General features: G+C 44.6%; 4 protein-coding genes across 5 annotated transcripts; 2 read left to right on the forward strand and 2 right to left on the reverse strand.

The window, feature by feature from the left end:
* The first annotated feature begins 166 nt into the window (after positions 1-166).
* On the forward strand, positions 167-5,766 carry oxa1l (OXA1L mitochondrial inner membrane protein). Its single transcript, XM_076092665.1, has 11 exons — positions 167-322; positions 1,342-1,476; positions 2,201-2,308; positions 2,399-2,693; positions 2,830-2,973; positions 3,117-3,202; positions 3,567-3,731; positions 3,948-4,052; positions 4,342-4,504; positions 4,621-4,701; positions 5,214-5,766. Exons 1-11 carry the CDS (start codon positions 212-214, stop codon positions 5,333-5,335), a joined length of 1,515 nt encoding a protein of 504 aa, XP_075948780.1. The 5' UTR covers positions 167-211; the 3' UTR covers positions 5,336-5,766.
* slc7a7 (solute carrier family 7 member 7) lies at positions 5,542-13,622 on the reverse strand. Its single transcript, XM_076092666.1, has 11 exons — positions 13,388-13,622; positions 12,759-12,805; positions 10,906-11,544; positions 8,536-8,661; positions 8,226-8,370; positions 7,622-7,745; positions 7,432-7,535; positions 7,237-7,333; positions 6,994-7,143; positions 6,689-6,872; positions 5,542-6,301 (listed from the first exon to the last, which is right to left on the reverse strand). Exons 3-11 carry the CDS (start codon positions 11,393-11,395, stop codon positions 6,234-6,236), a joined length of 1,488 nt encoding a protein of 495 aa, XP_075948781.1. The 5' UTR covers positions 11,396-11,544; positions 12,759-12,805; positions 13,388-13,622; the 3' UTR covers positions 5,542-6,233.
* ccnb1ip1 (cyclin B1 interacting protein 1) lies at positions 9,310-27,126 on the forward strand. 2 transcript variants are annotated; one of them, XM_076092668.1, is made up of 6 exons: positions 9,310-9,695; positions 21,000-21,048; positions 25,242-25,561; positions 25,674-25,820; positions 25,946-26,120; positions 26,602-27,125. In XM_076092668.1, the coding sequence occupies exons 3-6, from the start codon at positions 25,265-25,267 to the stop codon at positions 26,766-26,768; spliced, it is 786 nt and encodes a 261-aa protein (XP_075948783.1). In that variant the 5' UTR covers positions 9,310-9,695; positions 21,000-21,048; positions 25,242-25,264; the 3' UTR covers positions 26,769-27,125. The 2 variants fall into 2 exon arrangements, with proteins under 2 accessions (XP_075948783.1, XP_075948784.1); XM_076092669.1 differs by lacking the exon at positions 21,000-21,048 and having other exon boundaries at positions 26,602-27,126.
* On the reverse strand, positions 17,287-21,876 carry LOC142950646 (uncharacterized). Its single transcript, XM_076092206.1, has 2 exons — positions 17,657-21,876; positions 17,287-17,517 (listed from the first exon to the last, which is right to left on the reverse strand). The coding sequence occupies exons 1-2, from the start codon at positions 20,891-20,893 to the stop codon at positions 17,287-17,289; spliced, it is 3,468 nt and encodes a 1,155-aa protein (XP_075948321.1). The 5' UTR covers positions 20,894-21,876.
* Positions 27,127-27,368: the final 242 nt, after the last annotated feature.

The raw sequence follows: 27,368 nt of genomic DNA on the forward strand, positions 1-27,368 counted from the left end.
TTAAGTTGCTTCTCGTTTAATTTTAAAAGGGCAGGATGAAGAACAACATTTCAAATTTGACAATTTGTATTATAGTTGACCAGAGTTACACTGCACAGTATCTTAATAATCAGAAACAAACGTTTACACCAAACATGAGCGAAGCGCGTTGCGAACGGCCAGGAGAATTGACTCTTCACGCTTCCCGTAGAATGCTTTTTTCTTCTCAAAGATGGCTGCCATCAGGAGCGGGGTGACTCCCGGTTGCCTAACAAGATGTTTCCTGAGACAAACTGGAAAACCGAGCCGAGGCAGCCATCCACTTTCAGACATTTGGAACCACGTATGTCGTATTCACGGTATCATATCTGTTAACTTTATCCCTGTTTCTGGAACAAAGACACAAACTACGAATTTCAACGGCTAACTCGCTAGCCGGCTAGCATCGTCGCTGCATGCCTTCTGTGTGACTTTGACAGTGTCAGGCACTCTGGTGAAGACCGAGTCCTTGGGTCTAATGTAACTGTTAAATCGCCAGGTTTTAAAACAAGAACAGCATGGGCAGTATAGCTAGAATCCCTGGAATACGTGCTAAAGACCACCAGGAGTTTGTTGCCTTAAATAAAGTGTGCATGTGTGTGGTTGTGCAGGCTAGCAGGGCTCTGTTAGCAGCTGCTAGCTTTGTCAACAACTACCACAACATGTATCCAAAAGTAAAGATATTGGGGCTATTGCTCTACTATTAGCTTAGCTATGGTTAAGGGTTTAAAGCTACACCTGCTATGCTGTTGTTTAGTCTAAACCTAGCTGCTGTGTCCTGTAAATGCCACCAGAGGTGAATGTTTAGCTATATTAGACCTGCTGCACACCTGTTTTTTTCTGATGTCTAGGTTAGAAAGTTCAGGTAAATGGTAGATTTCTCCAGCTCAGATAATTTAAGTGTTGTAGTTTTGACAGTAATTTAGGGTAAGCTGTAGTTATTGATGCTGTTATTATTGTCAGGGCCAAATGTTGCATGATATGATTTACGTCTGCATTTACAGTATTGTGTAATTAAAATCTCGTTTTATGACAGCCAAAAGTGCAACCAGCCCATAGATGATAAAACACATACTGTATATTGGTCAGGTTTCTTAATTCTCCTCCCAGCAGTTCTCATTTTGTTGGCTGAAGTGGAAAATCTAAAATCTTCATTTCCCTCATTACCGCTTACAATAAACACATGGCATTATTATTGTTTTATTTGATCATATTGACAGCTCAAACAGGTTTAGGGCTGTGACGCGTGTCATCAGATTGTAGTTTATTCTGTTTGTATATCTGGCCGTGTTGACACTCTGTCCCTCTGGTTCACACACACAGCGGTTGCTCCAGAAGTCCCATCTGCACACAGCTTTTGAGTGTCGCAGTCCTGCCACCAGGACTCTGCTGGGCCGCAGACAGCATGGGAAGTTCCTCTGGGTGACCGCTCTGGCAGTCAGGCACAACAGCTCACAGGTCAGTTGGAACACCGGTGAATAGTCTAATGACAAAAGCTGCTGTTGAGAAGCATCAGTGAACGGCACTTCTCTAAGGTCATGTGAATTGGTTTTTATTTTGCGAAAGAGTTTTCCCTTTTGAGCATAAAACTGCCAAAAATAAAAACAAATCTCTAGATTGATCATGGTTTCAGCGACCATGAAACCTGCCTCACCTGATTTGTCAAAACATTTTGTCTTTTTTTTTTTTTTATTCATCAGTACTGCTCTTGAACACAGCTGCTTCTTCAGTTGGACAGCTGCCTCTCACATTAAACACTAGAGTGCTAACAGAGCTAGTGATGGTGAGAAAAATGTGGCTCCACCAACACATTTTGTAATGAAATGTTGACGATATGACGAGTATCATAATTGCACATCTTTTATTTATATGTAGTAAATGTCTGTTTGCACTCAAAAGTGTTGTTTTGTGATGTTATTCCTTGATATTTGTAACCAGTTTCTGTCCGGTCTTTTTTTTTAGGGTTACGTTTTATTTTGAAAATATATATTTTTTCTTGCACTAGGGACTTCAGTTAGTTCTATAGTTTGTATAGTTGTTGCAATTTTTCTGTGTTTTTACATTAAAATCTATCAAATTAAATTGAATTGTGTTCTGGTCAGAATGTGAGATGTTTTGATGCGTTGAATCTTTGCTGTTGAACAACTGTTTGAATAAATCGTTACACCTTTACTATTACCAGATCCCACCTGAGGATGGAACCAGAGCGGCTCCGGTCCTGGACTCCTCCCCCGTCTCTCTGCCCGCTGACCTTACTACCCCCGTCATTGCACAACCCATCACTGAACAGGTGGAGCCCTCACCTGAAGTAAAAGCATCGATCTAAGACCTTTTAATTACCTTCTAACTTGAATGTTTCCATTTTCATCAATATTTTCAGATCACAGATGAAACCCTTTCCATGGCAGCACCATTAGTGGACATCTCTCCTCCCGTCTTGAATTCCTCCCCGGAGCTTTTGTCCGCTGACCCCGCCGCTGTTTTATCGCAGCCGTTCTTTGAGCAGGTGGCTGACGCGGCGCCGACTGCTATGGAGGTCTTTCAGGCCGCGGCTACAGAAACCAGTTTAGCGGAGCTGGGACTGGGCGCCTACACACCAGTGGGGCTGATCCAGAACATGTTAGAGTTCATGCACGTGGATCTTGGTTTGCCCTGGTGGGGGGCCATTGTTGTCGGTAAGCAACACTGACTATCAATCAATCATTCAGGCATTCTGGGGGAAGTAGTCAAGGCAGGTTATATCCCTGTCTTCTGTATTTCCTGTGTCCTCTCTGATCCTTTTCTACCTGTTTCCATTAATCTCTCATAAAGGAACGGTGTTGGCTCGTATGGCTGTGTTTCCGGTCATAGTGAAGGGCCAGAGGGAGGCCGCCAAGCTGAACAATGTTCTGCCCGAGATGACCAAACTCACTTCCAGGATGAACGAGGCCAAACAGAGTGGAAACAAATTTGATTGTAAAACTTCTCTCTTCTTTCTTAATTGCATTTCTCTTTCCAGTCACAATTTAGATGTTTGTGCGTGTGTGTGTGTGTGTGTGTGTGTGTGTGTGTGTGTGTGTTGCATCAACTTGTCATGAGCTGCTGTTTGCATGTTACAGTTGCCAGAGCTTACTCTGACCTGAACCTGTTCCAGAAGAAGCATGACGTAAATCCTCTCCGTGGGTTCTTAATTCCTGTGGTGCAGGTCAGTTTATTTCTTTATTCTGGTTTCCCTGTTATGTTGTACTGGGCTAAACCGAATTATACACCTGAACTTCTATTAATACGTATCTAATCTATCAAAGCAGGACACATTTTCATGTCTAATAACTACCTTACAGTACTATCACCTGCCGTAAATAACAAAAATATATATGTATTTGTATTCTCGCTCTTAAAGACGGAATAATATCAAATATAAACATAACCTTTGAATGGTCAACCTATAATACACTATTCAAAATATGTATACAATGTTGTATGAACTTAAATAATATAGGAACAGATATCACGTGTGATAACAACATTAAAAATGTACCAAATACAAATATATCCGTCTGTTCCTCCAGGCACCAGTCTTCATCTCTTTCTTCATCGCGTTGAGGAAGATGGCGTATCTGCCGGTGCCCAGCCTGCAGACAGGAGGCCTGCTCTGGTTCACAGACCTGACGGCAGCGGATCCTTTTTATATCCTGCCGTTGGTCGTCACTGGAACCATGTTCTTCATCCTGGAGGTGGGCCAGCTTTCACCTGACTTGTGATCACAGTAGCTGTAGAATCAACCCTGTTAATCTGCTTTTGTTTAATTGCTCTTTCAACGCCAGCCAGAATAAACACAGAATAACACACTATCACTTCACTGAGTTTTTGATGGTGTTATGATCTTGTTTTAAACTGTTTAATGTATTTTTTCGTAATAACCGCCACATTGTCGCTCCGTCTCTTTGTAGTTGGGTGCAGAGTCTGGTATCGACAACCCCAACCTGCGAGCCATGAAGACTGTCTTCAGGATCATGCCTTTAGTCATCCTCCCCCTCACCATCAACTTCCCCACGGTCAGTCTGTCACTCACAACAGTTTCTCTTCTAGTGGGTTAACCTCAACTCAATTCACAAAGAACGGATTGCAGCCGCTGATAGCACCGTGAATAGCACCGTGAATTGCGCATCATTGTGGTTCTTAGTGCTGATCTTTGTGAATTGGACTCTTTTTGGAATGAGACTCGTTTGCATAGAAAGGGGCCAATTTTGCAGCAAACGTCTGCATATTACCTCATTTAAATACGTGCAAATAGCTCAGGAGCACTGCAGTGAGGGGTGCATTTCTCTTTTTGTTTTTCTTTAGGCGGTGTTTACCTACTGGCTGACCTCCAACTGCTTCTCCTTGGCTCAAGTCGCCCTGCTCAGACACCCCTTGGTCAGAGATAAGTTGAAGATCCCCGAGAGGATCAAACACCCGGCCTCCGACCTGCCCCAAAGTGACGGCCTAATCGAAAGCATGAAGAAGGGTTGGTGTCTAAACTTGCATTGAATAGATTGGCTCTTAAGGACATTTGATGGATTGTGCTGAAATATTAAACTATTTCTGTCTTTGTACACGTTATGACTGTGGTTTGGTCTCCAGGCTGGAAAAACGCTCAGCTGGCCCAACAGCTGGAAGAGAGGGAACGAAGAATCAAAAATCATCTGGACCTCGCTGCTAAAGGTCAGTCCCACCACTACTTCACCAGCGTCATCTGATATTAACTATATCTATGTACTTAAAGGTTTCTCGTTGATACTGAGCTACTGGAATCTAAAAAACAACCTGTTTGATTAGAAACTACAACAAACAAATGTCCTACTTATTCAAAAGGTTATTGTTGACTGAAGAAAGTTAAGGAATACAGAAGGATAGTGTACAGTGTACTTGGTGATGTCTTGATGTAAAATGGTACAGGGGCTCCCCCTTGTGGACATAGCCAGTTATTGCAATAGTAAGACATGAAAAATATTTGTAAAAAACAGTATTAAGAGACCGATAGCCGGCTAATAGTGTGAAAAAAGTAATAATCCTGAAACAAACATTCATAACATGTTTCTTCAGACTAGACCTCATAATAATTAGTCAATTAGTAATTTCTCATTACCGTTAGCATAATTGTCTCTGTGCTGTCCAGGCTTTGACCCTCTGGAACTGAACGTGTTTATATGTCCTCTCTTTATTTCTCTCTGCAGGTCCACTGAGGCAGACTTTTAACCACAATCCCCTCCAGCAGAACTCGCCCATGGGTGCAGCATCATCTAAAGACAAGCAGGCTAGTGGCAAGGCGAGGCCATGGAAGGACACGATTGGATAAATCCGACTGATAGCTTGACAATATAATGATTTATGTACATATTTATGGATGGAAGAGAGGACAGGGATTGTCATTATGTATTATTCTAATTAAAATGTCAAATCTGCATCAAAACTACCGCTTTGGTGTTGTGATTTCTGAGTACACAATGTATTGATTCACTTCCCAGTAAACGTCCTTGAAGCAGAAAGAAAGAATTGAGTACATTTACGTTGTCAATAAGTCATTTTATTATAAATACATGTTTTCAGCTTAACCATCCAACAGTGTTTCACATTTCACAGCCCGTGTTTGAGTCGGACGCTGCTGAAAAAAAGTCAATTAGTGTAAAAATAGCCCTTCACTAGACTGTATAAAACTGTTTATGAACTCTTCCCTCCACATTAGTGAACGTGGGAACATATTATAAAATAAAGTTTCTTATATTCTAATCTCTGACACTGCCTGATTTTCTTTGTGAAAATAATAATAAGGCTGTTTCTATGGTCAGCAATTCTTTCAGTTTCGAAGCTGCACTTAAACAATTTAACCAGAATAATAATTTACAACCTTCCAGTAAAATCAAAAAAGGTGTTACACGTATGTAATCTCACAAAATACTTGTCTTGATATACCAATTAAATAATTTCTCTACTAATACGTACAGTTCTGTGATGGAAAGAGGTGTTGACTTCTTCAGGAGTGCATTAAAAATGTCCTCTGAAGTCTCAGTCGGCTAGAGTGAAGTCTCGCCAACAAGCGCCCGGGCGCCATCATTCATACATTCATTAACACGATCACCGTCAGAGAGCTGGGTCCAGCTCAAGCCCAAATGTTACGACCAGCGGGGCCTCGCTGCTGCGGAGGCGGAGGCGGCTGGCCGCGACGAGCGCAGGTGCACGGTGTTGAAACCAAACATCTACTCTGACTTGTCCATTTCAGTCACAACAGAGTAGCACACCTTCTGAATCAGCACGCCGGCTTTAGCTGAAAGAGATGGAGACGGGAGAAAGGTTAAGTTCATCTATTATTAGACTGAAACCTAATTGAATTGCAGTTGACGTCATGAGTGTTGGGTCCATGCAAAGTACTTTGCAGCTGTGATATCTGGTTGAGAAAAAGTACAGAATAGCCCTTTTACAACCTTGACGGAAAAGTGAGGAGACAGATGAGACACACTTGTGAGCTGGGGGAAGGGGGAGACTAATGAAGACAGCACGGAGGAGAACAGAAAGAGGAGAGAGAGTGACTAAAGGTGGAGATAACTGAAAGCTTTAAAAAAGACAAACAGTGTCGCGCATCAAAGTAAACGGAGTGGCGGCAGTTCCCAGAACTGGCTTTAAGCGATGAGAGAATCCTGCAGCTTCATCTTACCAATGAGGCTCCGTAGCCGCTGTGGCCTCTTATTGGCCGGAGTGTAGACGCAGAGGAAGTAGACGGGCACTCCCGACAGGGCGATGCCGATGCCGATCAGGGAGTTGACGGTGTCACTGTAGAGCGGCACCACCACCAGGAAGACCGAGAGCACACAGAAAACGATGGGGAAGAAGATGCTGAGCTGAGGAAGGAAGAGGTGAGATGACGGTCAAGTACTGTAAGCAAGGAAACATTAGTGTGCAAGTCTGTAAACGTTGTGTTCATAGCCCCTTTCAAAAGCTGTCTCTGGTTCTGCTTCTTACCTTGAGTGGCCTCTTTCTGTCCGGCTGCTTCCAGCGCAGATACAGTTGCCCCAAAATGGACAGACCCACAAAGAACCAGTAGCTGAAGCTGTAGTAGTTGATCAGCCTGAAGACGTCCTCTACACACAGGTATATCAGAGCCATGAGGCCCTGCAGAGGCAGACAAGAAACATTGTAAGTCAGAATGCAAAATGTGGGGAAGGCTCTCTTAAAGATGCAACAGTGGGATTAAATTTAACTGACGTTGAAGAGCAGGGCGGGTACGGGGGTGTAGCGGTGGACGTGGATCATGCACAGGGAGTCGGGCAGGTGGCCCTCTCTGGAGCCCACGAAGAACAACCTTTTAAGAGAGAAATATGCAACAGAAGGGGTGATGAGTGATGGGCAGGGTGGTGATAACGCAGGGATGAAGTAAAAAAAATAAAAATAGTCACTGACCTGGAGGAAGCCAGGATGGAGGCGTTGAGTCCTCCGAAGCAGGAAAGAGCCACAGCCAAGGGAATGGTCCAGTTCATGACACCAAACACCTGGTCTGCAAACGTCTGGAGAGAGAGAGAGAGGATGTGTGAGGCTTGATGAATGAAGACCCAAAGTGAAGTCGGTTATTGAGGATTACATATGGACCTACCACAGCCACAGCATCACTGTCCAAGATTGCGTTCATGGGGAGGATGGCGTAGTAGGCCACGTTGGTCAGGATGTAGATCACGGTGACGATGGGCATGGAGATAGCGATGGCCAGTGGCAGATTCCTGTAGTTCGCGCAAACAAACAGCAGAGGGAAGCAAAAGAGATGAGATGCGAAGGCTTTAATGCGTGAAGTGTGTGAGATTCAGTCTGTGGGGTCGAGAGCAGATCGACCCCGTGGTTGAGGGGAGGAAGGGGGAGGATGGGGATTGTGATAAATTGGGGGGTGTTTGTCACTTAATCTGCCTGGGAATTCCGGGAGAGGCTTGTGATCCAATCACATGTGTAGTCTTGCTCCATTTGATCAATGCTGTGGGAATCACACCAAGAGGCTCAGACGTACTCTCAATTAGGATGGGCTTGTTTCTAATTGACTGACATTTCAGGAAGTAAATGCCACAAGTGTTGATCAAATCACACCAGAACTGGCAACCCGTACCCTGCAGCGTTATGTTTTATAATTGCACCGGAAAGAAAGCATTTCCTTTTGGAATTCATGGGAATAAATCACACGAGATTAACTGCAACAAGTGTATTATCCTCACCTCTCTGGGTTCTTGATCTCCTCTGTGACAAAATTGAGGGTGTCCCATCCCGAGTAGGAGAACAGAGCAGAGTACAGAGCCAGAGCAATGTGTCCCGGATCCTGAGATGAGCCTTCAAACATCCCATCAAAGTTCTGTGTGTGACCTGGAAAACACCAACGTAACCATTTCATTTGAAGCAACAAATATCACCATAAACTCATCATTTATACCTCGTGTGTTGTGTATAAAAGTCTGCTTTTTTAGCTTCTAAGCATTAGCTTTGGTATTCTTAAATCTTTAAGATATTGTGGGTGTTCTGGTTAGTGACCTTGTCCCATCTTCACCAGGCCAGTGATGATGACGGCGATCAGAGCGATGACTTTGGCGTAGGTGAAGAAGTCCTGGACCCTGGTGCCCCACTTTACATAGGCACAGTTCACGAAGGTCAGCAAACCTGAGGTAAATGGAAGCAAACCAAAGCATATGCATAAATATAGATATATATATATTACTCACACACACAAACAAATCCTTTAACAGTGCCAGTGGGGGACATTTGCTCTGTACACTGAGTGTGTGCCAGCATGTTTCTGTGTGAGAGTATGGCTGATTTAAGGAAACGCTGCTGCTGACTCAAGCAGACTGGCCTGTTATTTTTCAGTTGAGGAAACAGCTGAGTGCAGCACACACACACACACACACACACACACACACACACACACACACACACAACTGCACAAGAGTACAGTCTTAGTACAGTTTGTAAAGCTTCAAAGGATTGATCTGACGACGTTGTATATTTCTGTTCAAGGTTGGTGATTTGTGACTGTTTCTACTTATTGACCAGTGACTTATAAAAAAAGTGCTCCCAACTGTGACTTTTTCTTTATTGCCGTCCTTCACTTAGAGCAGCATTGACATTCTTGGGAAACATGTTTTCGTGCTTCTTTCTGTGACTTATCTTTCTTTGGCCTCTTATCAGCAAATGAGCCCTTCAGGTCCATAAATATGGCACGTTTGCTCTTTTTTGAATGAAGGACCGCCTTGACATAAACGTATTTCCTCTTGTGTAAATCCTCTTGACTCCACAAGTCTCGAAAGCACTGATAATACAAACTCACCTACAAACCTGCTGAGTGGACGGATTTTTTATCTACAAGTTCACCGCGTCAAAGCGCTCCCGCTCTCTTATCGCTCCACAGTGACCGTCCATCCACCAGATCGTTTAAAGAAGAGACCGAAGCGGGACTACATCACCGCCGTCTCCTCCACGTTGACCGCCGTCATCCGCAGTGAGGGGACGAATCATAACAACTATCGTCTTCCACCACTTTGACAGGTGGAGGATCATAACAGGTCCGTTCCCAACAGGAGGCCCGGTCAAGCACAGCGAAACACACAGCCCCGGACAGCGGCGACCGGTGATGAGCGATGGAGACGGAGGCCTCGCCACACAGAAGTAGAGGCGTGGTGTGTTGACAGTGAAAGGTTAGAAGGGTGGGAGGTGTGAGATCGGGTTTGGGAGGCCGGCTGACTGGTAGTGGAGGTCAAATATGGTCCAGATGTGAAGTGAAATGGAGATCTTTAAAAACCTCACCCAGTTGCTCACTAACTGTGAACTCACGTTTTTGTGAAAGTTGAGCCAAATCTGCTTTTCTGATACGTTGCAATGCATTATGGTCCTTTGCAGTGACTACCTTGCATAGTGAGCAAGAGGGTCCAAAGATATGACGTAAACATCTGGAGTTACCATTTGAAAATAAGTGAGTCTAGATTATGAGATAGTACACAAGGTTGAAGTCTGAATTATTACACATTTAGTAAATAGAATTTGATTTAATATGAGATTGTAAAAAGTTGATATAAATCAACATTTTTACTTAGTTTTGTTAAAACTTTGACTATCCTATAATATTTTTATTGGTGTTGAGGTCAGAGTCTCACTGCAGGACTTTACCTCACTGCTATCAGCCTCTCGTCTTGAGCTCTGCTTATCAGTGCATGGCACAAGTGTGCTCATGCATGCACGGGTGGGAGGGCGAATGAATGAATGAAATGTATTGCAAACTAGCACAGTGTGTATTTGTTTATCTTGAACATCAAGGGCTGTCTGTATGAGATAACCTTCTTCTCTCAGTTGCCTGAGCTTTGGTATTCATCTCTTTGTGCTCGGTTGCCTCGGTGAGCGGTTTCGTGAATTTCTTATTAGTTTGATTAATTCAGTTTGTCAGCTTTGCTCTTTCCCGGTACCATTGTGTTCTAGTTACCTCGGCAATCTGTGCTGGGTTTATCTCGCCTTCTAAGAACAGTTTGTTACTGTTCCCATAACGACGCCAAAAAAGTCGTGACTCAGGTCGTCACGTGCGAGACATCATGCCAGGGTTTCTAAATCTGAGATTGAGTAAAATGGCTTTTCCCCTTACTCTTCCATAATGTGGTGCACAAGTTTTAGGGTTCGCTCAGTTCCTCTTCTTTCTGCCACAGACCTGCTGACTGCAGCAGTGGTGTCGCCATTTTTCACTTCTCTAGTCTATAAAGCTCACATGCTCTCTTTTAGATGGGGAAGCTTACTGTGGCACACATCGTCATTGTCTCTATGTCACTCGAACACTTACTCAGCTTTTATTCTTTTCTTACTCATTCACACACACACACACACACACACACACACACACATACACTCCAGATGTGTACTTACATATACATCCGGCAGCCAGAAGCCTGTTGGCCGAGTATGGAGCTATACAGGTGGGGAAGATGGGCTGCACCATGTAGTTGGAGAACGTGATGGCTATGATGGCCTGGCTGGTCGGCTCGATGATCAGCAGCGACGTCCATAGGCGAATGAAGGCCATGAAACCCCCGAAGGCCTCCAGGATGTAGGCGTAGGAGGCCCCTGACTTGGTGATGGTGGTCCCCAGCTCGGCGTAGCACAGGGCCCCGAACACGGAGAAGATCCCTCCGACGGTCCACACCACCAGAGAGAGGCCGTAGGACGCGCTGTGGATGAGGACGCCCTTGGGTGAGACGAAGATCCCCGAGCCAATCATGTTCCCCACGATCAGGCAGACCCCGTTCAGGAGGGAGATCTCCTTCTTCAGCTTCATGGACTCGTCCGGGCACTCAGACTTCGCAGATGAGGGTACGCCATTGTTGTCCTCTTGTGTTGGGGCGGGGTTGAGCGCCATTGTTCGTGTTTCGGTGCTTTATTGCTTGATTTATTAAAACGAAGAACTGTTTTCTGAGATTTCAGTCACAATTGAAAGAGATTCTCGCCTTGATGTGCGACAGAAGACTTAACTTTTCGCCCCAGTTATCTGTGATCGTCTCCTGCCATCTGTGGAAGGAACACGGGTTATATCAGTGATGCTGTTACCATGGCAACATACAGCAAATACTTGCGTTGTTTCAATCCTGTCACAAATCTAGTCAGACGAAAACATATTTACATGCAAAGGGCGCTAATGTGGGAACAAACATGGCACAAAAAAAAATCACCAAACTGCTATGGACACTGTTGGATTTGAGGGCAGTTTTGTGGATTGGAGAGCCATTAGGCCGCACAGCAAATGGCCTTTTAAGGTTGAGTGTATTGACAGAGAGAAGACAGAGGGGAGCAAACACGCCACATGCCTGAAAACACCGGCTCTTCATTAGTAACCACACTAGCCGAGAAAGAATTACCGACTGAGACGCACAAACATTTTGACTCCTAGCTGCCCACCAATCCGCCGACACACACACACACATGTGCTGAGTTTGAGAGTGTCAGCACAGTGGCCGGTCACATGTTTTCCAAAGTTCATCCGCCTCAGCGTGTATGGAGTTTGATGATGAGAGAGAAACATGGAGGACAGCGTGCTCATTCACCTTTCTGCATGACTGGTTTTTAATAACCTAATGTGCCTCTAATGTACAAGCACAAACAAAAAATGACATATTAGCTGACTTAAATTGAATGATCTGCTGATGGAGTTTTGAATGAGAAAGGGAGTGCTGCATCGAGGCCAAGATTGCAGTGATGTTACGTTAAGATCTTCAGGACATAAATTGCTGAATTTATGTTTTCATTTAAAAGACACAGCTTTTTTTGGGGGGTGACTAAAGGGTGAAAAGACGTCCAAGCATCCATATATTTGGTTGAAAGGTTGAAGGTTTAGCTGTAACGGTTCTTTCAGAGTGTTTCAACTGTACGCTTTCCTACCTTCTAAAAACAGTCTCTTTTCAATCAAACATATCAAAGTTTAAACCCAGGTGACCTTTCACCTTCAAATCCCCAAATATGTCTTCAGGGCTTGTTAAAGCGTTTTCTTGATGAGCAGAGATCGATCAAACAAACAAGTACAGCGACTTGGAAACAGAGCTTAGAAACACAGGAATGACTCGATTGAAATACAGTGTGTGTGTAGATGTAAAAAAATAAGACCATGAGTTGGCAGAGGACGCTAAGTAAGTAAATAATTAAACGGGTGAGATTCACTGCAGATTTAACGAGAAAGAGTGAGAATTAAAGACTAAATATAGAGATAAGTGACTGAAAAGTTCAGATACCTTGAGGCCGCAGCAGATCAGCAACACGTGGGTTCGCAGCGGAGTGACTGAAGAGAAGGAGGACAGGAGATTGAGCCGCATGTGATCAAACGTGTGCCAGACAGTGAGAGGCAAGGCTCTTATAGACGGTGCAAGGTCCACAAGCTGCTGATAAGTAGTTCTTCTTGAGTTACTCAAGGTTACATCCTGGCTCAAAAAACAAATCCTCCCAAGTTTGGGGTGAAAGGATTCAGCTCCTTTTCTTTTCAGGGATCATTGAAACTAACCTTTTTATTATCATGAGTTTTTTTTTTTAAATTATATCTAAAAGATGACATTGAGAAATCAGGGTGCAGGATGTTTGTAACTTGTTACACTAGCTGTCAAAGAGTTCCCTTTCTACCCTTTAAAATAATAATTTCATTTCATAGGCTAAATCTAAGAGCATCTTTAGACACATTACTTAGTTTCACTTGTTTGGATTGAAATGGCAATGCACACGTGGGCTGACATCACATGTTGATGAATGAGAAATAGACTGCGTTGTAAACTTGAGTGTATTTATCTCGTATCAGTGCACATACCAGGAAAAAGCCCTGTTGCTGTACTGTCAAATAGAAGCAGCTGCTTTTTTTGGGGGGGAGACTCACCTTCTCCAGGCGCGTTTCGCTCTCTTCCTGGTGTGTCCGGCTCGATCCCAAATAACGTGTAATAGTCTAATCGCGTTCACCTCTTCCTCGCCAACTCTCCCTCTCGTTGTTGGTCCTCTCTATTACAGTCAAAAGGTATCTTCTCCGTGCGTCTTCCTCCTCCGTCTTTACGCAGCTGTTTCCTCTGGTTTTGACTTTGCTCTGCAGCGCACCTCTGTGTTTCTCAGCTGATGTATTTGTGGATTTATGTACTTCTGGTTTTCTCCCACTGTACCTCCAAGGAAACGAGTCATACGGGGGGAGGGGAGGGGAGGGGGGGGGGGGGGTTAATTGCGTCGCATTGTGTCTCCTCAGTGAGTTATCAGAATTAAAGGGGTTTTAATTAGATTATCGCGCACATCAAGTATAATCATCCGTAGAGGACCTGAACGATCGCTGGTATTCTTTTGATTAATGTTGGAATGAATATAACAGCGAGGCAATGCGTTTAGAGATGTCATCATGTTGTTATGATTATGAAACAATGAGATGAGTTGTAAACTCACTCATAGTATAAACCTATTGAAGAACTGTAGGCTACTTAAGTATACTTTTTGAGGTACTTTTACTCATTTTCATTTTATTACTTTATACTCAACTACATTTCAGAAGGAAACATACTTGTTACTCACTACATTTATTGATGAACTTGGTTACAAGTGACTTTATAGATTCAGATTAATTACAATTTGATCAACAAATAAAATATGACTTATTATTGTTGATTAAGCTACACAGCAGTATGCAAAGTAATTCAATTACTGTGAAATGGGCCATTCTGCATCATAAGCACTTTTATTTTTGGTACGTTTTGATGCTAATACTTTTGTACTTTTAAGTACATTTTTACTTGCAACAGAGTATTACACTGTGGTGGTTTATTTATTGTTTTTAGTGGATACAAACAAGAAACGGACACTGTTTGTACAAGTAAGGCCCACAATTAACCCATACATTGTACAGCACACAAAATAACATTAAAACAAGTGATGCTCTGTATACAGCAGGATCCCACCTTCATGAACTATATCTTAGCTTTGACAAGCTAAATGATCTTTACTTCTTCTTCCACCAATGAGTATAAAATAAATGAAAAAAAAGAACATAATGATGGAATAATTATGTCAGAGAAAAATAATGCAAATCAAACAGTTTTGAGTATGTGCTGTCAAATGATTTCCCTTGATTGATGGATGACCTTTGGGCCATAGCTCCCTCTTGTGGATTTAAAAGATACTGAAGAACATGGAATCACAGTGTGGCTCTTTAGTGGAGTTTATTTTGACACACAAAATGTAAAATATCAGTAACACTTGGATTTATAAGCAGAAGGTTATACAAACACTTAATAGATGGTTTATATTGTAGTTACCGGCATGTTTAAGTGTTTTAATGTACAGTATTTGTCATAAATTACCATATGAAGTTTTACTTTAGTCTCATTCATTTTCTGTTCATACAGCAGCCTCCACTTGGAGGAGTTGACAAATGCATTAATAAACACACTCATAATTACTAAATGTTTATATTCTGCTCATCAATGCCTTAACTTGTTAAGTGTTAGAAATTGGTGTCAAACACACTTTCAGCGCACCCTATGTTTTTCTGATTTTGCTTTATAAACAAAAACTCCCCGACTCTGTGATTCCTTCACATTAGTTGAGTGGCAGCTGTAATTACCAAAATCACCTTCATCAATGGCCAAAGTGTGAATGAACACCTTCTTTGTCTTCCAAATGGTGTTGATTCTTCTTATAATTGTAGACTAAAAAACATGCATATTACATGACATTTAACACCTCCAAAACATTTAGTCTTCCCTACTGAAGATGATTACATCAATCACCTTCAGTAGGAAGGACATGTCTACAGAGAGTTGATTAATGTGAAGTGATGAGTGATGGATCTGTTACATGTGATCAGCCATCTCTTTCACACCTGTGGACTTTTGCATCCACCTGCTCCCTTCTTATAAAGAAAACTATTAAAATGACTCCTTTGTCCTTTTTCTATTTTTTGATTGAGACACGTCTCTTGTCGCCCACGAACGCATGTGGACAAACTTCTCACACATGGTTCCTTTCACTCCTTTTGTCCCGCTCCCTGCCCTGAGCATTCTTTTCCTTGGTTACCAGTTGTCATGGTTTCAGAAGGCCCTGTAGGCTAAAAAACTGGAGGGATTAAAGGCAGCCATTTTGGGGACAGCTGGGCCAGGTTGGTCCCTGTTGCCCCCTGTCCCGCTCCCAGTCACTTGGGAGGGGAGGGGGAAGAGGGGTGGCATTGTGTGAGGATTAGAGCTTCCTGTGTGTCAGCTCATTACATGGGGTGGGAGGAGGGGGTGGGAGGAGGAGGGGGTGAGTACAGGGGTGAGGGGGTGAGCAAAAAGAGTGAGGGAGAGAAATGAAAGAGAAAATGAAAGCGGGTGCGTATGAAAGAGCGTATGACACACAGAGAGGGGAGGGAAAGGCAGGGGGAGGTGGGGGGGAGGTGGTGGCCTCTACAGCTGCACCCTCAATCACACTCATACAGGCTCTGATTATCCTTTTCACACACACACACTCACACACACACACACACACACACACAGTAGCGGGGAACTGAAACATATTAAAAGACACTGAAGGCAAAAAAGGCAGAATTAGGAGACAGCTAGCCCAGCGCCCCAGACAAAGGACCCCCGATCCAGACACGCCAAGGGCTGGAACAAACAAGCAAGCTGACCAACAGCGTACATGCAGGCACACACAGAATAGGAGTCATGCAAACAGAATACTTAAACAGATAAATGAATTCACAAAGAAGCAGGCTTAAACTGAACCCCCCAAAAAAAAAAACACAGACGAGCAACAAACTTCTCCTCTTCACATCACCATTGTTTTATTTATCTTTTGTACATCACATGGGTGGGATGGGAACATATTTTGTCATTGCTACAAGAAAAGGGTTTACAAAGCATACAAATACTAAACTGGGCAAAGCAGGAATGCAGTGAGTGCAGACAATTTCTGCAGGAGCAGAAAACTCTCAAGTGCTTTGAGAGAGGAGAGCAGGGGGTAGAGGGGGGGGGGAGGAAAGATAAAGGAGGAGGGGACTATAACGGACAGGGCTCATCCTTGTCAGTTTGACACTCCAGATAGCGTCAACAAGAAAAAAACATTTACAATCATCAGTATCAGCAAATTTTACAGCTAGAAGTACCAGGACTGTTCACAAAAGTAGTAACACAATCATCGCCATCATTATTATCGTCATCGTGGTTATCATCATTGCTAACGTGTTTAAGATGTTTCGTCAGCACAGGACACAGTGCAACTCACAGTGCAAGTCAGCACATCAGAAACATGCTTTTAGCAGCATGGCATTAAACAAAGGAAAGAAGAAAGTAACAATAGAAAGGCATTAAATGTAAAAGGAAGCACAAATTTACAAACATTGGCCATTACAAATTTTTGGCCTGTTTTGGTATGGAGTTAATCTTGTGAAATGCTGGACCGTCCCTCTTATTCAAATCAGCTCATACAGTACGTGCTGAAAATAGGTGTCAGCAAAAAAAAAAAAAAAAAAGCGCAACAATTAATTCTCATTGTGACAATTCTGTGAAGTGTGTAAGATAAGGCCTCACTGTGGTCTTTGAAATACAAAAATACATAGCTAAGACACTACATTCACAAATCTCTTGCAATGGGACTACAACACAAACTAGATCGATCTACCTAATACAAAAGGTAAACATGAATTAGAATCAATAACTCTAGAAAACGATTCTCATTCTATCAAAAAAAAAAAAAAGAAATGAAAAATACATTCCCTTGTCAGGACCCTTCTTAAAGACTGACTGCAGCCACTTAACGAAACTAACTCTACACAGTAGTGTCCATAGGCTCGCCCGCCACACTAGAAACCACACTGATTGGTAGAGGATCTGTGGCATCACCTTTCTCGGGGGATTTAGCCAATCCCTGCTCTTCTTCCTTCTGTACCCGATTCTTATTGGTTGTATGTGAGCTGCGATCCTCCACAATGTCTGTGTCATTGGTTTGAGCCTTGGAAGGGGTGTTGGTCAATACTCCAGGGTGAGTTTTCATATGGCCCTGTTAATGAGAGAAACAACACAATATCCAGTTATTCACAAGTCCAGAAGGATTAGATCTTTAATTGACATAAAAATGTATTTCCATTTTAAAAAATTCATATTACAACATACAAATCCACAATATCCTTAACCCTTACCTTAAGTCCGCTACGGCTGGCGTATGCCTTTCCACACTGGGAGCAGCTGTAGGGTTTGTCAGAGCGAGGAGGCTGAGCTGGTGCTGGGACAGAGGGCTCTGGGTCCTCTGCAGGCTTTTCTTGCACGCTACTACCCTCCTCCATTGGAGCATCCTTCTCCGGCTCTGGATCCGGGACTGGCAAAGGCTCTCCGGGTGTGGTGGTCTCACTCTTGCCATTGCTTTGGGCAGCATCTGTCTCTTGTGCCTCCTGTTGTACACTGCCACAGGCCTCTTCTGCTTCGGGGGTAGTTTTGGGGCTGGCAGGGGGGGTGAGTGCAGGTGAAGCATTTGCAGCTGGGGGTTTGGGGCTAGAATCCGGACTTGTGGTAGGTTTGTCTGTGGAGCAGGCTTCATCGTTATTAACCCCCGTATCCAGCATCTCATTTTCTACTCGAGGCTTTGAAACACAGAGCGATAGAGGGGCGTCATCTGCCTCCGCGTCTCCATTCACTACAGCTGGATGAGAACTAGCTACGGGTGCTTTTAATGGGCTGGTGCTGCCCAGGTCAGCATGGGTCTCCTCCTCAGAGTTCATGGGGCTACCATCAGCTAGGGTGTTGTTTCTCAGACGCAGGGGGTCCTCGGCTCCCACTGAGAGGGGATTACGGGTCAGGGGTGGGCTAACACTGGGTGTTGAGCCCTCCGATTCCTCTGTCTTCACAGAAGTGGCATCAGCAGCTGTGGATTTCTTAGAAGTGGACCCTGAGTTTAGAGCATCAATTGGAGACTTGGAGCGTGTTGTTAAGGCCAGAGGAAGGAGTTGTTGAGTTTTAGAAGGGGAGTTATTCTCACGCTCATTGAAGACAGCATTCTCCGTTTCTTCTGCATCTTCAGCTGGCATATCTCCATCAGGAGGTATTTGCCCTCCCAGGTGCAAGCGGATATGGTGCTGAAGAACCAAGGCATTGGTGAATTTGCGTGGGCACAACGGGCAGGAGTTCAAGGCACGGGAGTTAGCCGGTCTTGCACGGTGAGTGGCCAGGTGGGCTCTGAGGCTTCCCTTCGTGGAGAAGGAACGACCACACAGCTTACAAGGGAACGGGCGCTCTCCCAGATGTGTGGCTTGGTGCAAACGCAGCGCTCTGGGGCAGCTGAGGACTCGCAGACACACTCCACACTGATTAGCAGCCTGGGCGCTAGGCAGAGAATGAGTAGTCATGGTAGTGCCTGAGACTCCCTGGCTGGTACTTGGGCTCAGGCCGAGAGCAGCCAACATTTCCCTGCGATAGGCACTGGAAGTGGTGGACAGGTCATGGCCGTGTGTGTCGCCATGTGCTTCAGCAAGGGTTTGTGCGGAGCTGAAGGAAGAAGAGGCCCCCTTTTCAAGCTTCTGTACAAGGCGCTGCAACTTGGAGGTGTCTGAAGTTTGGGTAGAGGTGGTGGGAGAGGATGAAGAGGTTGATGGTTTGGGGAAAGGTGGAAACGGGAAGGGTAGCTGATGAGGCGAAGTGAGGTGTGAGGCGGATGGATGGCCTGGGGGCCGGAGAAGTGCAAGGTGGTGAGGGGAGGTACCTTCAGGGAAGAGAATCTTGGGGAGGTGGGCCAGTTGGGAGTATGGGGAGGCTGTATGGAGGGCAGAGTGAGGAGGTGTGTTTTCATCAAATCGCTGCTGCTTTGCTCCTTTGAACTGGCTGCCCATGGAGGAGGAGGAAGACGAAGAGGAAGAAGGCAGTCCAGTGCTGGATGCGTTGGCAGCAGCTGCAGCCGAGGCTCTGTTCAGCTGTAGCAGTGAGTGGGCTGTGGATAACAACGCCATGTCCACTGATGGCGGCAGAGGTAGAGAGGAAGGCGAGGGCCGGGCGGATGCGCCCGACAGGAATCCTAAAGCCATGTTCTCTGCCATCCCTGGAATGCTTCCTTTCACTCCATTAAATGACTCATCATCATCAGCTCGCCGTTTTCTTCTCCTCTGGGTAGGGACAGGAACACTCAGTGGTTGATCTGATAATGCTGGTGGCAGCAGGGAGAGGGACAGCTCTGGGTTCTGCTCTCTGTGTCGCAAGAAATGGGCTTTGAGGTTTCCCCTGGTTGTAAAACGGCTCAAGCAGACTGGACACTGATAGGGCCTTTCACCTGTATGCGACCTCAGATGGATCTGGAGTGATGAATCGCTGCTTAACACCTTCCCACAAAAACGGCACATATGTTGAGGACGTCCTGCTGAGGAGGCAGAGCCCAGAGAGGAGCTGGGCTGGAGATCCTGGGAGTGGCTGGTGGTAGGAAGGGGGGGAGGAGTCTGGAAACTGATACCATTGCTTTGACCAAACGAGGAGGTGTTGGATGATTTCTCGTGGAGGTAGCGCGGTGGTAGGCCCAGCGACAAGGACAGAGGGTGCAGGGAGGCAACAGAGGAGCTGATATTGGATGAAATAGATGAGGTAGAGGAGGATTGAGCTCTGCTGCCATTAACATGTGAAGCACCTGATTTAGAGACAGAGGGCTGGGGAAAGAGGGAAGATGGAAGGCCAGTCAAAAGCAATGAGGCTGTGGATACTGGTGTGGCAGTGGAGGGGTGTGTTGGTGAGGAAGATGCTGCTCCTTTAGACTTCCGGTTGCTGTCCCCACTGGCCTGTGTGTTATTTTGGCCAAAGACGGCGCCTCCGAGCCTCAAAACGTGCCTACAGATCTCCTCTGTTATCTGCATCTGGTGGATTTGCCTCTGCTGTAAAATCCTCAGCTCCTCTAGGAGTACTGCCAGGGTTGGCGACACATGGATCTGTCCCTGGTGCCCCGGAGAGCTGGAGGGCTGCTGATGACCTGGACTGGAGCTGTCGCGGTGCAGCGGCACAAACTGAGAAGATGAGGAGGAGGAAGAGGAGGAGGTAGTGGTGGTGGCTGAGCTGCCCATCGGTGGGGACGTCATGGTGGAGTGAGAGTTTCCTTGGTGGGACAGGCTGTGGGAACCTGAGGTTTGACCCAGGGGAGGAGGTGAGTGAGTCTGGGATGACAGTGAGGGGTGAGGAAAGTCTGGGGAGAGGGAAGAGTGGGTGTTTGGGAGGGAGGTGGTGAAGGGGGCAATGTGGCTGGGCCAGTGGGGAGGAGGCGAGCTCTCGCTGGGTAAGGAGGGCGCGTGGAGCCCACCAGGGGATGGGCGAGGGGCCAGAGGCGGCTGGCAGTCTCGGAGAGAGGTGGGGGATGAGGAGGAGGAACCCGACGAGGTCACTTCTGAGCCAAGAGATGTGGATGGTGATTTCATGCCCAGATGATCATCTGAGGATTGACAAAAAAAAAAAGGAGATTAAAAAACAAACAAAACAAAAAAAAAAAAAAAAAAAAAAAAAACTTTGTTTGTTTCTTTGCAGGGTCATTATTATGCAAAACCCAGTCTCCAATATCAGCCCAGACATCCAGGTATGTAAATTAATTAAAACGCTCTACTTCAGTTACAGTCTGTTTATTTCATTTATTCCAATTATTGTTTACAAGTTTAGTTTGCAAATTTGTGTGTGTGCGTACCAGAAGATCCTGTAACGACTTCTAAAGAAACGCCTGCTTGGAAATGGCCTTGAACAAGCAAATAAACAAGTGGAGGAAACTCTGCAGTCTATGAGTCTTTGTAATGTCTTGTCTCAATCTGTGCTCTCCGGAGCACAACTCCTCAAACATCTTGCGCACACAAAAAAGCTTACAGACCACCTTGCTGCTATGGCAACACGTTTTAGAGGACAATGGGCATCACCAAGACAACCCATAACCCCTCTTAACCCACCCCCCTCCCCGCAGCAGTTACGTCTTTCATCTCCCTATTCACCCTTCCCCCCTTACGTCACAGTGGAGGTCAAGGGTCAGGCCACGCTAAGGGTTCTGGGCACTGTCCAGACACTCTGATTGGTCAACTAATCTCACCTCTGCTGCTCGGGGGTCAAATTCTTTCAGAATCTTGAGCACAGAGTGAGAAAGGGTAAAAGAAAAAGAAGGGGGGAGGGTAACAACAATGGAGAGACAAACTAACTATTCCCTCCTGGAGTGATATAGTGATGGAATGAAAGACTGTACCTCAGTAAAATTCCTTCACTGTGAGACTTCATCACAAACCTGAACCTGCAGGAAACACAAAAATATCTCCTCGGCTAAAGTTTATTTCTTGTGGAAGTTTACCTACAGAGTCTTAGGTGCATGCACTTGAAGATATGACCTATTGCAACAAAGAACAAGAGAGCAATCTCTCTATCCCCTCAATCTTTTTTTTTTTCTCATCCATCTGAGCCCCCCCCCCCCCCCCAACTGTGTAGGAGTATACAGTCAATAGGGTTGAGGGGGTGAGAAAGAGGGAGAAAGAAGGGGGTGGGAAGTATTGAGAAGGTGGAAAATGGGGGAAGAGGGGTGCATAAGAGAGAAAGGCATGGACGTAGAGCAAAAGAAGAGAATAGAAGGGTGGAAGATTAATCTTTTCCAAAAACACTGCCTTCCCTTCCCCCCACCCATGCACCTTATTGTTAGCGAATAAGAGAGTGCTCTATACTAATCAAAGACCTCCAGCAGTCAGCGCTGAGCAGCCTGTTGGTTTCCTAGAGGACGAACAGCACATGAAAATGGCCACAGATGTATGTTAGTTAATCCTACTCTATTCATTTCACAGGGACACGTTTATTGGCCCCGAATAAAGTGCCCAAAGGCTTCCATTTAGTGGGGCCCATTACAATGAATGGCTGAGCAGGAGGGGTTTCTTTAGTTGACAAACGCTGATCTTCAACTTTTTTTTAGTCTGTTAATAAAATCAGGTGCGTTTGGTGGAACGCGGCCCTGCGTAAATAAACTTGCGAAAATGGCCGCAATCGACGGGAAACCACACAATAAATAGCGCACGCAAATCCCTGCAGGTTACGTCTAAACACCAAAACTTTTGCTATTGTTAAGCTCTCTGGCGATATTCAGACGCCGAGAGTGAATTCCGTGCCGCAGTGTTGTGATGATCGCCGTGAAGTTGCAGGACGGTTGCACTCTTTCAAGACATTTAAGACAAAAACGCATGCACACTCGTAAAGATATGTTTACTCACCGTGAGATAGCAGCCTTGGGCCCCCCGGATCCGCGTTAACTAGATGCTGGGGTCGCTTCTGCTTCCGGCGTGACATGATTCACTGCGACTCAGACAGAGAGGGGGGCATCAGCCGCTTGAATGGCAGTAGGCACGTTTTTGCGCACTTGGGAGCGCTCCTTAAACCATCCACGCATCTAAAGTTCAAAAGACGCGCACATTATGCCAGTCCCGGGATAAAAAAGGAAATTTAAATGTGTTTAAGATCACTTCTAAATTAAATGAAAGTTAAAAAAAAAAAAATAGGTGTCGGAAATCCGCAGGTCCGCACCGTGTCATATGGAGCCGCTGTGAATGCGTGTGTGTGGCTGTTTTCTAAAGTCTCTTCTCCCCCAAAAAACTTGTCCAATTTGCGCCCCTCCTCTACCCCGCTGCATGCACATACAGGGAACACACACACACACACACACACACACACACACACACACACACACGCCATACACACACACAGACACAGAACCACTCCTTGTTCTTCAATGATATTTGCATTTCAATGGCGTGTAACACACAGCCTCCCTGGTTCTCTCTTTCTCTCCAGCTTTATTTTTCTTTACACACTCACACAGCAGCTATAAACTTTCAATAAAACATGACAATTAGGTGTCACAGCCGTTGGATTGCTTAAAAACAAATTGAAATGGGCGTTCAAATCGGCTATTTTGCTCAGGATATGCCTAAAAGATATACCATAATTAATGGTCAAATTAAGATGCAACAATGTGTCTCAAAGAAGTCTTAACAGGTGGCTCATCCATCAGGTGACATCTGTTCAGGAGGCCCAGGTGTACTGAAGCTACTTACTTATTCTCAGTGGATTAATAATGAAATCATAGCCATAATAATTGACTTGCAAAATCAAAAATCCGTCTTCCCAGCGGTGTTATTGTGCCAGATGAGGAATGAATAGGCGATATTTCTACCCTTTGATTTCCATATGGCCAATTATCAACAACAGTGCAGTGAGTTGTGTGCAAGTGGGGCCACATAGCCATTCCACATGGATGTATTTTGTGTGTTATCACCAAGCGTATAATACCCACCGCCCCCCCCCCCCCCCAAAAAAAGCATCTTACACTGGAGCTCTATTTAAAAGGCAGAGAATAGATGGGAATCTTTGACAATGGCGTGCTGGACACAGTTGAGTGAGCATCTCCCCTCTCTCACTATGAACCCCCGGATCCACTGCGGCACAGCACAATGCCCCTCTTTCACCCCCCGCCTTTACTCCTGTACCACGTGGAGAAATGGATAAAAGAGAGAGAGAGAGAAAAAAAGTGGGAGAGGAGGAGGAGGAGAAGGGGAGGCCATATTTAAGTAGGTGTCTCACATTATACATATATCCACTCAGAGGCTGTGTAAGAAAATAGGGCATTATGTGACTTGGGGGGAAATAACTGTCATGTTTATCTAGGATTACAGTTTTGGACATAAAGTGTCTCACTTCATCTAGTTTAATCATCACCTGGAAAACAAACAGAAAATAGTGATGTAAAGTCGAACAACAGGTTGCTTTTAGTAGTACAAAAAAGTGGAGGAAATCGTCAGATTATAGCAATACCGCACTAAAAATACTGCGTTAAGTTAAAGTCAAAATTGCAGTTAAGTAAAAGTACTATATATATTATTATTTTTATTTATTTACGAATATTTTGTCTTTTCTCGTCCAATTAAGTATTCATAGACTTAATAAAAGTTAATTTTTAAACATCTGAAGTGAATGTTTTCAGCTTTTTCCAGTTGAGAGTTTGAGTTGCAATCAGCCAATCAGATGACAGTATTCATTTAGCGTCACCTTCCGTCACCTGCTGAGCAAAGACTTAACTGGTAGGTCGGTACCTCCCGAAATTAGTGAGAAATGAATCATAATATTACCGTTAAAGTATACGTTGTAGTGTTACACGTCAATGCCTTTGTCAACAGCAGCAGTTGGAGCGGATTTAACAGCTCTGTTTAACCAGCTAACCGCTAATGCTAATATTTAATAGCAGTTGATGTAGCATTAAGCTAGCTATGTAACCTAAACTTAGCCCAACTACATAGCATTAAGTTACCTCTTCATACAGCCGAGTTATGATTTGTGGCATTTAGTATTTCCATATCTATAATATATAAAGAGCTAAGATGTAAAAAAATTAAAAAGTAAAGTTTTACATAATAAAAGAGGACTGAATGGCAGCCCAGTAAGGTGAACGCTAACATTCTTTATTTGTTGCTTCAGGAGTCAAAATACTGCTTTACTCCAAGAAAAATAATGGGAAAGAAAAACTCTAGTTATGCATTAAATGGCACAAGTCAATCAAAACACACTCACACATTAACACATTAGAAATTGTTACCAAAAGCCTTGTGATTTCTAGTTCCCAAATTTCAACAAATAGGACTTTTATGTCTTGAAATACGTGTAAACCCCACACACTGCTAAAAAGTCTAATTTAATAACCTGTTGCTCCCACATTGATTACTTTATTTGTCTTCTAAACCTAAAATGTTTGTGATTGCCTCATAGAACCTTGAGTTAATGACTTGGCCATGTCTTTCTGCGACGACACACTCCTGTGTAACTTCCCAAAGTGTCGGTCCAAGTTGAGCGGCTTCGCCTGGGTCACCGCTTGCTCACACGTCTTCTGCGATCAGCACGGGTCCGATGCGTTCAGCCGCTCCCCGGCCATCTGCCCGGCCTGCTCCTCTGCACTCTCCGGGAAGCTGGACATCGTGAGGACGGAGCTGTCTCCCTCTGAGCAGTACAAAGCCATGGTGCTGGCCGGTCTGCCACCAGACGTAGTTCTGGACATCAGCGCCCGTGCTCTGGCCTTCTGGAGCTATCAGGTCAAATACCTTTCTGTTTGTATGCATATGAACATAGTGTGAATCGGGTCTTGAAATGTCTTTTTTTGTGCCCAGCCTGGTTGTAAAACATCCAGCTTGTCTTTGTAAACAGGTCCATCAGGAACATATGTATCAGGAGTACAGTCTGTCACGGGCTGAGGCCCAGCTGAAGCAGATGGAGAAGGTGTTGACTCAGCAGAACCAGAGCAGAGAGCTGGAGCTCACCGGCATGAGGGGGGAAATCGACTCCCTGAAGAAAGTAAGCCACAATTCTTAAACTCAAGCGCAGTGCTCCATGGTCATTATCTGTGCGCGATGAAGAAATAGAAACGTATACGTCCAATACAATATATGACAAATTTACGAGATCCTCTTTCCTTTCAGGTGATGGAGGAGTATAAAAGGAAGTACAGCGATGTGTCCGAGAGGCTGATGGAGAGGAACAGGCAGTACCAGAAACTACAGGGGCTGTACGACTCTCTGAGGCTGCGCAACATGGTGGTGGATGTGGGGGAAAGAGACACGCTGCTACAACCAGGACACCACGACTTTCACACAGGTAAGAACAATATGAACTTAAAGGTACGTGAAACTGAGGTACTTGGTCTTTTTGTTTTGAAGTATTAAACATATCATTTTAAAGTGATTGCAATTATTGGTCTTTGAAGATGGGGAAAACATTAAATACAGACTTTCTAAGGATGTTAAAAGTTGAGATTCACAGATTAATCAGGCCACAGATTAATGGATAATCTAACATATTCTTAGCTGCAGTCCAAAACAACACGTTTGGCAGGAAAATAAGCGGTCCTGCTTTTATTAAATCACTTGTTGTGTCACACTGATTCATGAGAAAAGGAAGGAAGCAAACAGAATTATGTTAAATAGCACAAGGGAAGACACAGCTGTAGGTGTTTTGTCAAGAAGTGGTCATTAAGAACCCAACAGTGGGAGTAATGAGCTGATCATCTGTGTGAGGACATTTTACTCAGTATAACAATGAGAGACATCCGTCAACCCCCCCCCTGCGTGTCACCTAGGGGTGGCTCGGCCGGCGACTCCCCAGAGAAGCCCTCAGTTCCTCTCGGTGGGCCACGATGGGGACAGCCGGTTCTTCTCCTGCCTGGAGGCCGACGGAGCCAAGACCTTCTTCCAGTTCAGCTCCCCTAGCAGGGAGAGAGGCCGGCCCTTCATGAAGAAGCACTGAGACAGCAACAGGTTTCATCACGGCCGGAGCGTAGTCACCGAACTACGTTTATTTATAAAGTGTTCAAATGTTTAGGTATTCATTTAGCTGGCAGTGTTTGCCCCGAGTTCATTTTTGTCGTATTTATTGTAATCTTGAACTAAACTAGGCATGAAATCTTAATGTTCAACTTTAAGTCCAGGTCTCTACCGAACATTTGTGTAAAGAAGTACTTGACAAGACAACATGAACTCTGTTTACAAAGTGCACTGCCTCTATTCATGTAGATTGTGAAAATAGGAGATTAAAAACGTAACCGTTAGCTCGTTCCTTTCAGTATTTTCATGTGTGATTACTATCTTAAAAGTATAAAATATAGAGGATTAAGGGGGTAAGTCTAACCCCAACCGTTGCATACATTTACTTTTATAGTAAGAACTACATGTGTTACTGAATGAATAGCAGTAGGTGTTCCCTCATACACATTGTGTGAACAATTTAGGCAATTTGGGTTAAAGCCGAGCAGTTGGTTGGTTGTTGATTAAAGGTAGAAGGAGACCCACTGAGGTCTAGACTTGAAGATTGTGTGTGACGGGAGGATTTTCACTGCATAACAACTTA

The sequence above is a fragment of the Anarhichas minor genome, unplaced genomic scaffold (genome assembly GCF_050575085.1).
Source record: "Anarhichas minor isolate MPS153535 unplaced genomic scaffold, ASM5057508v1 ptg000016l, whole genome shotgun sequence".
NCBI classification, from domain to species: Eukaryota; Metazoa; Chordata; class Actinopteri; order Perciformes; family Anarhichadidae; genus Anarhichas; species Anarhichas minor.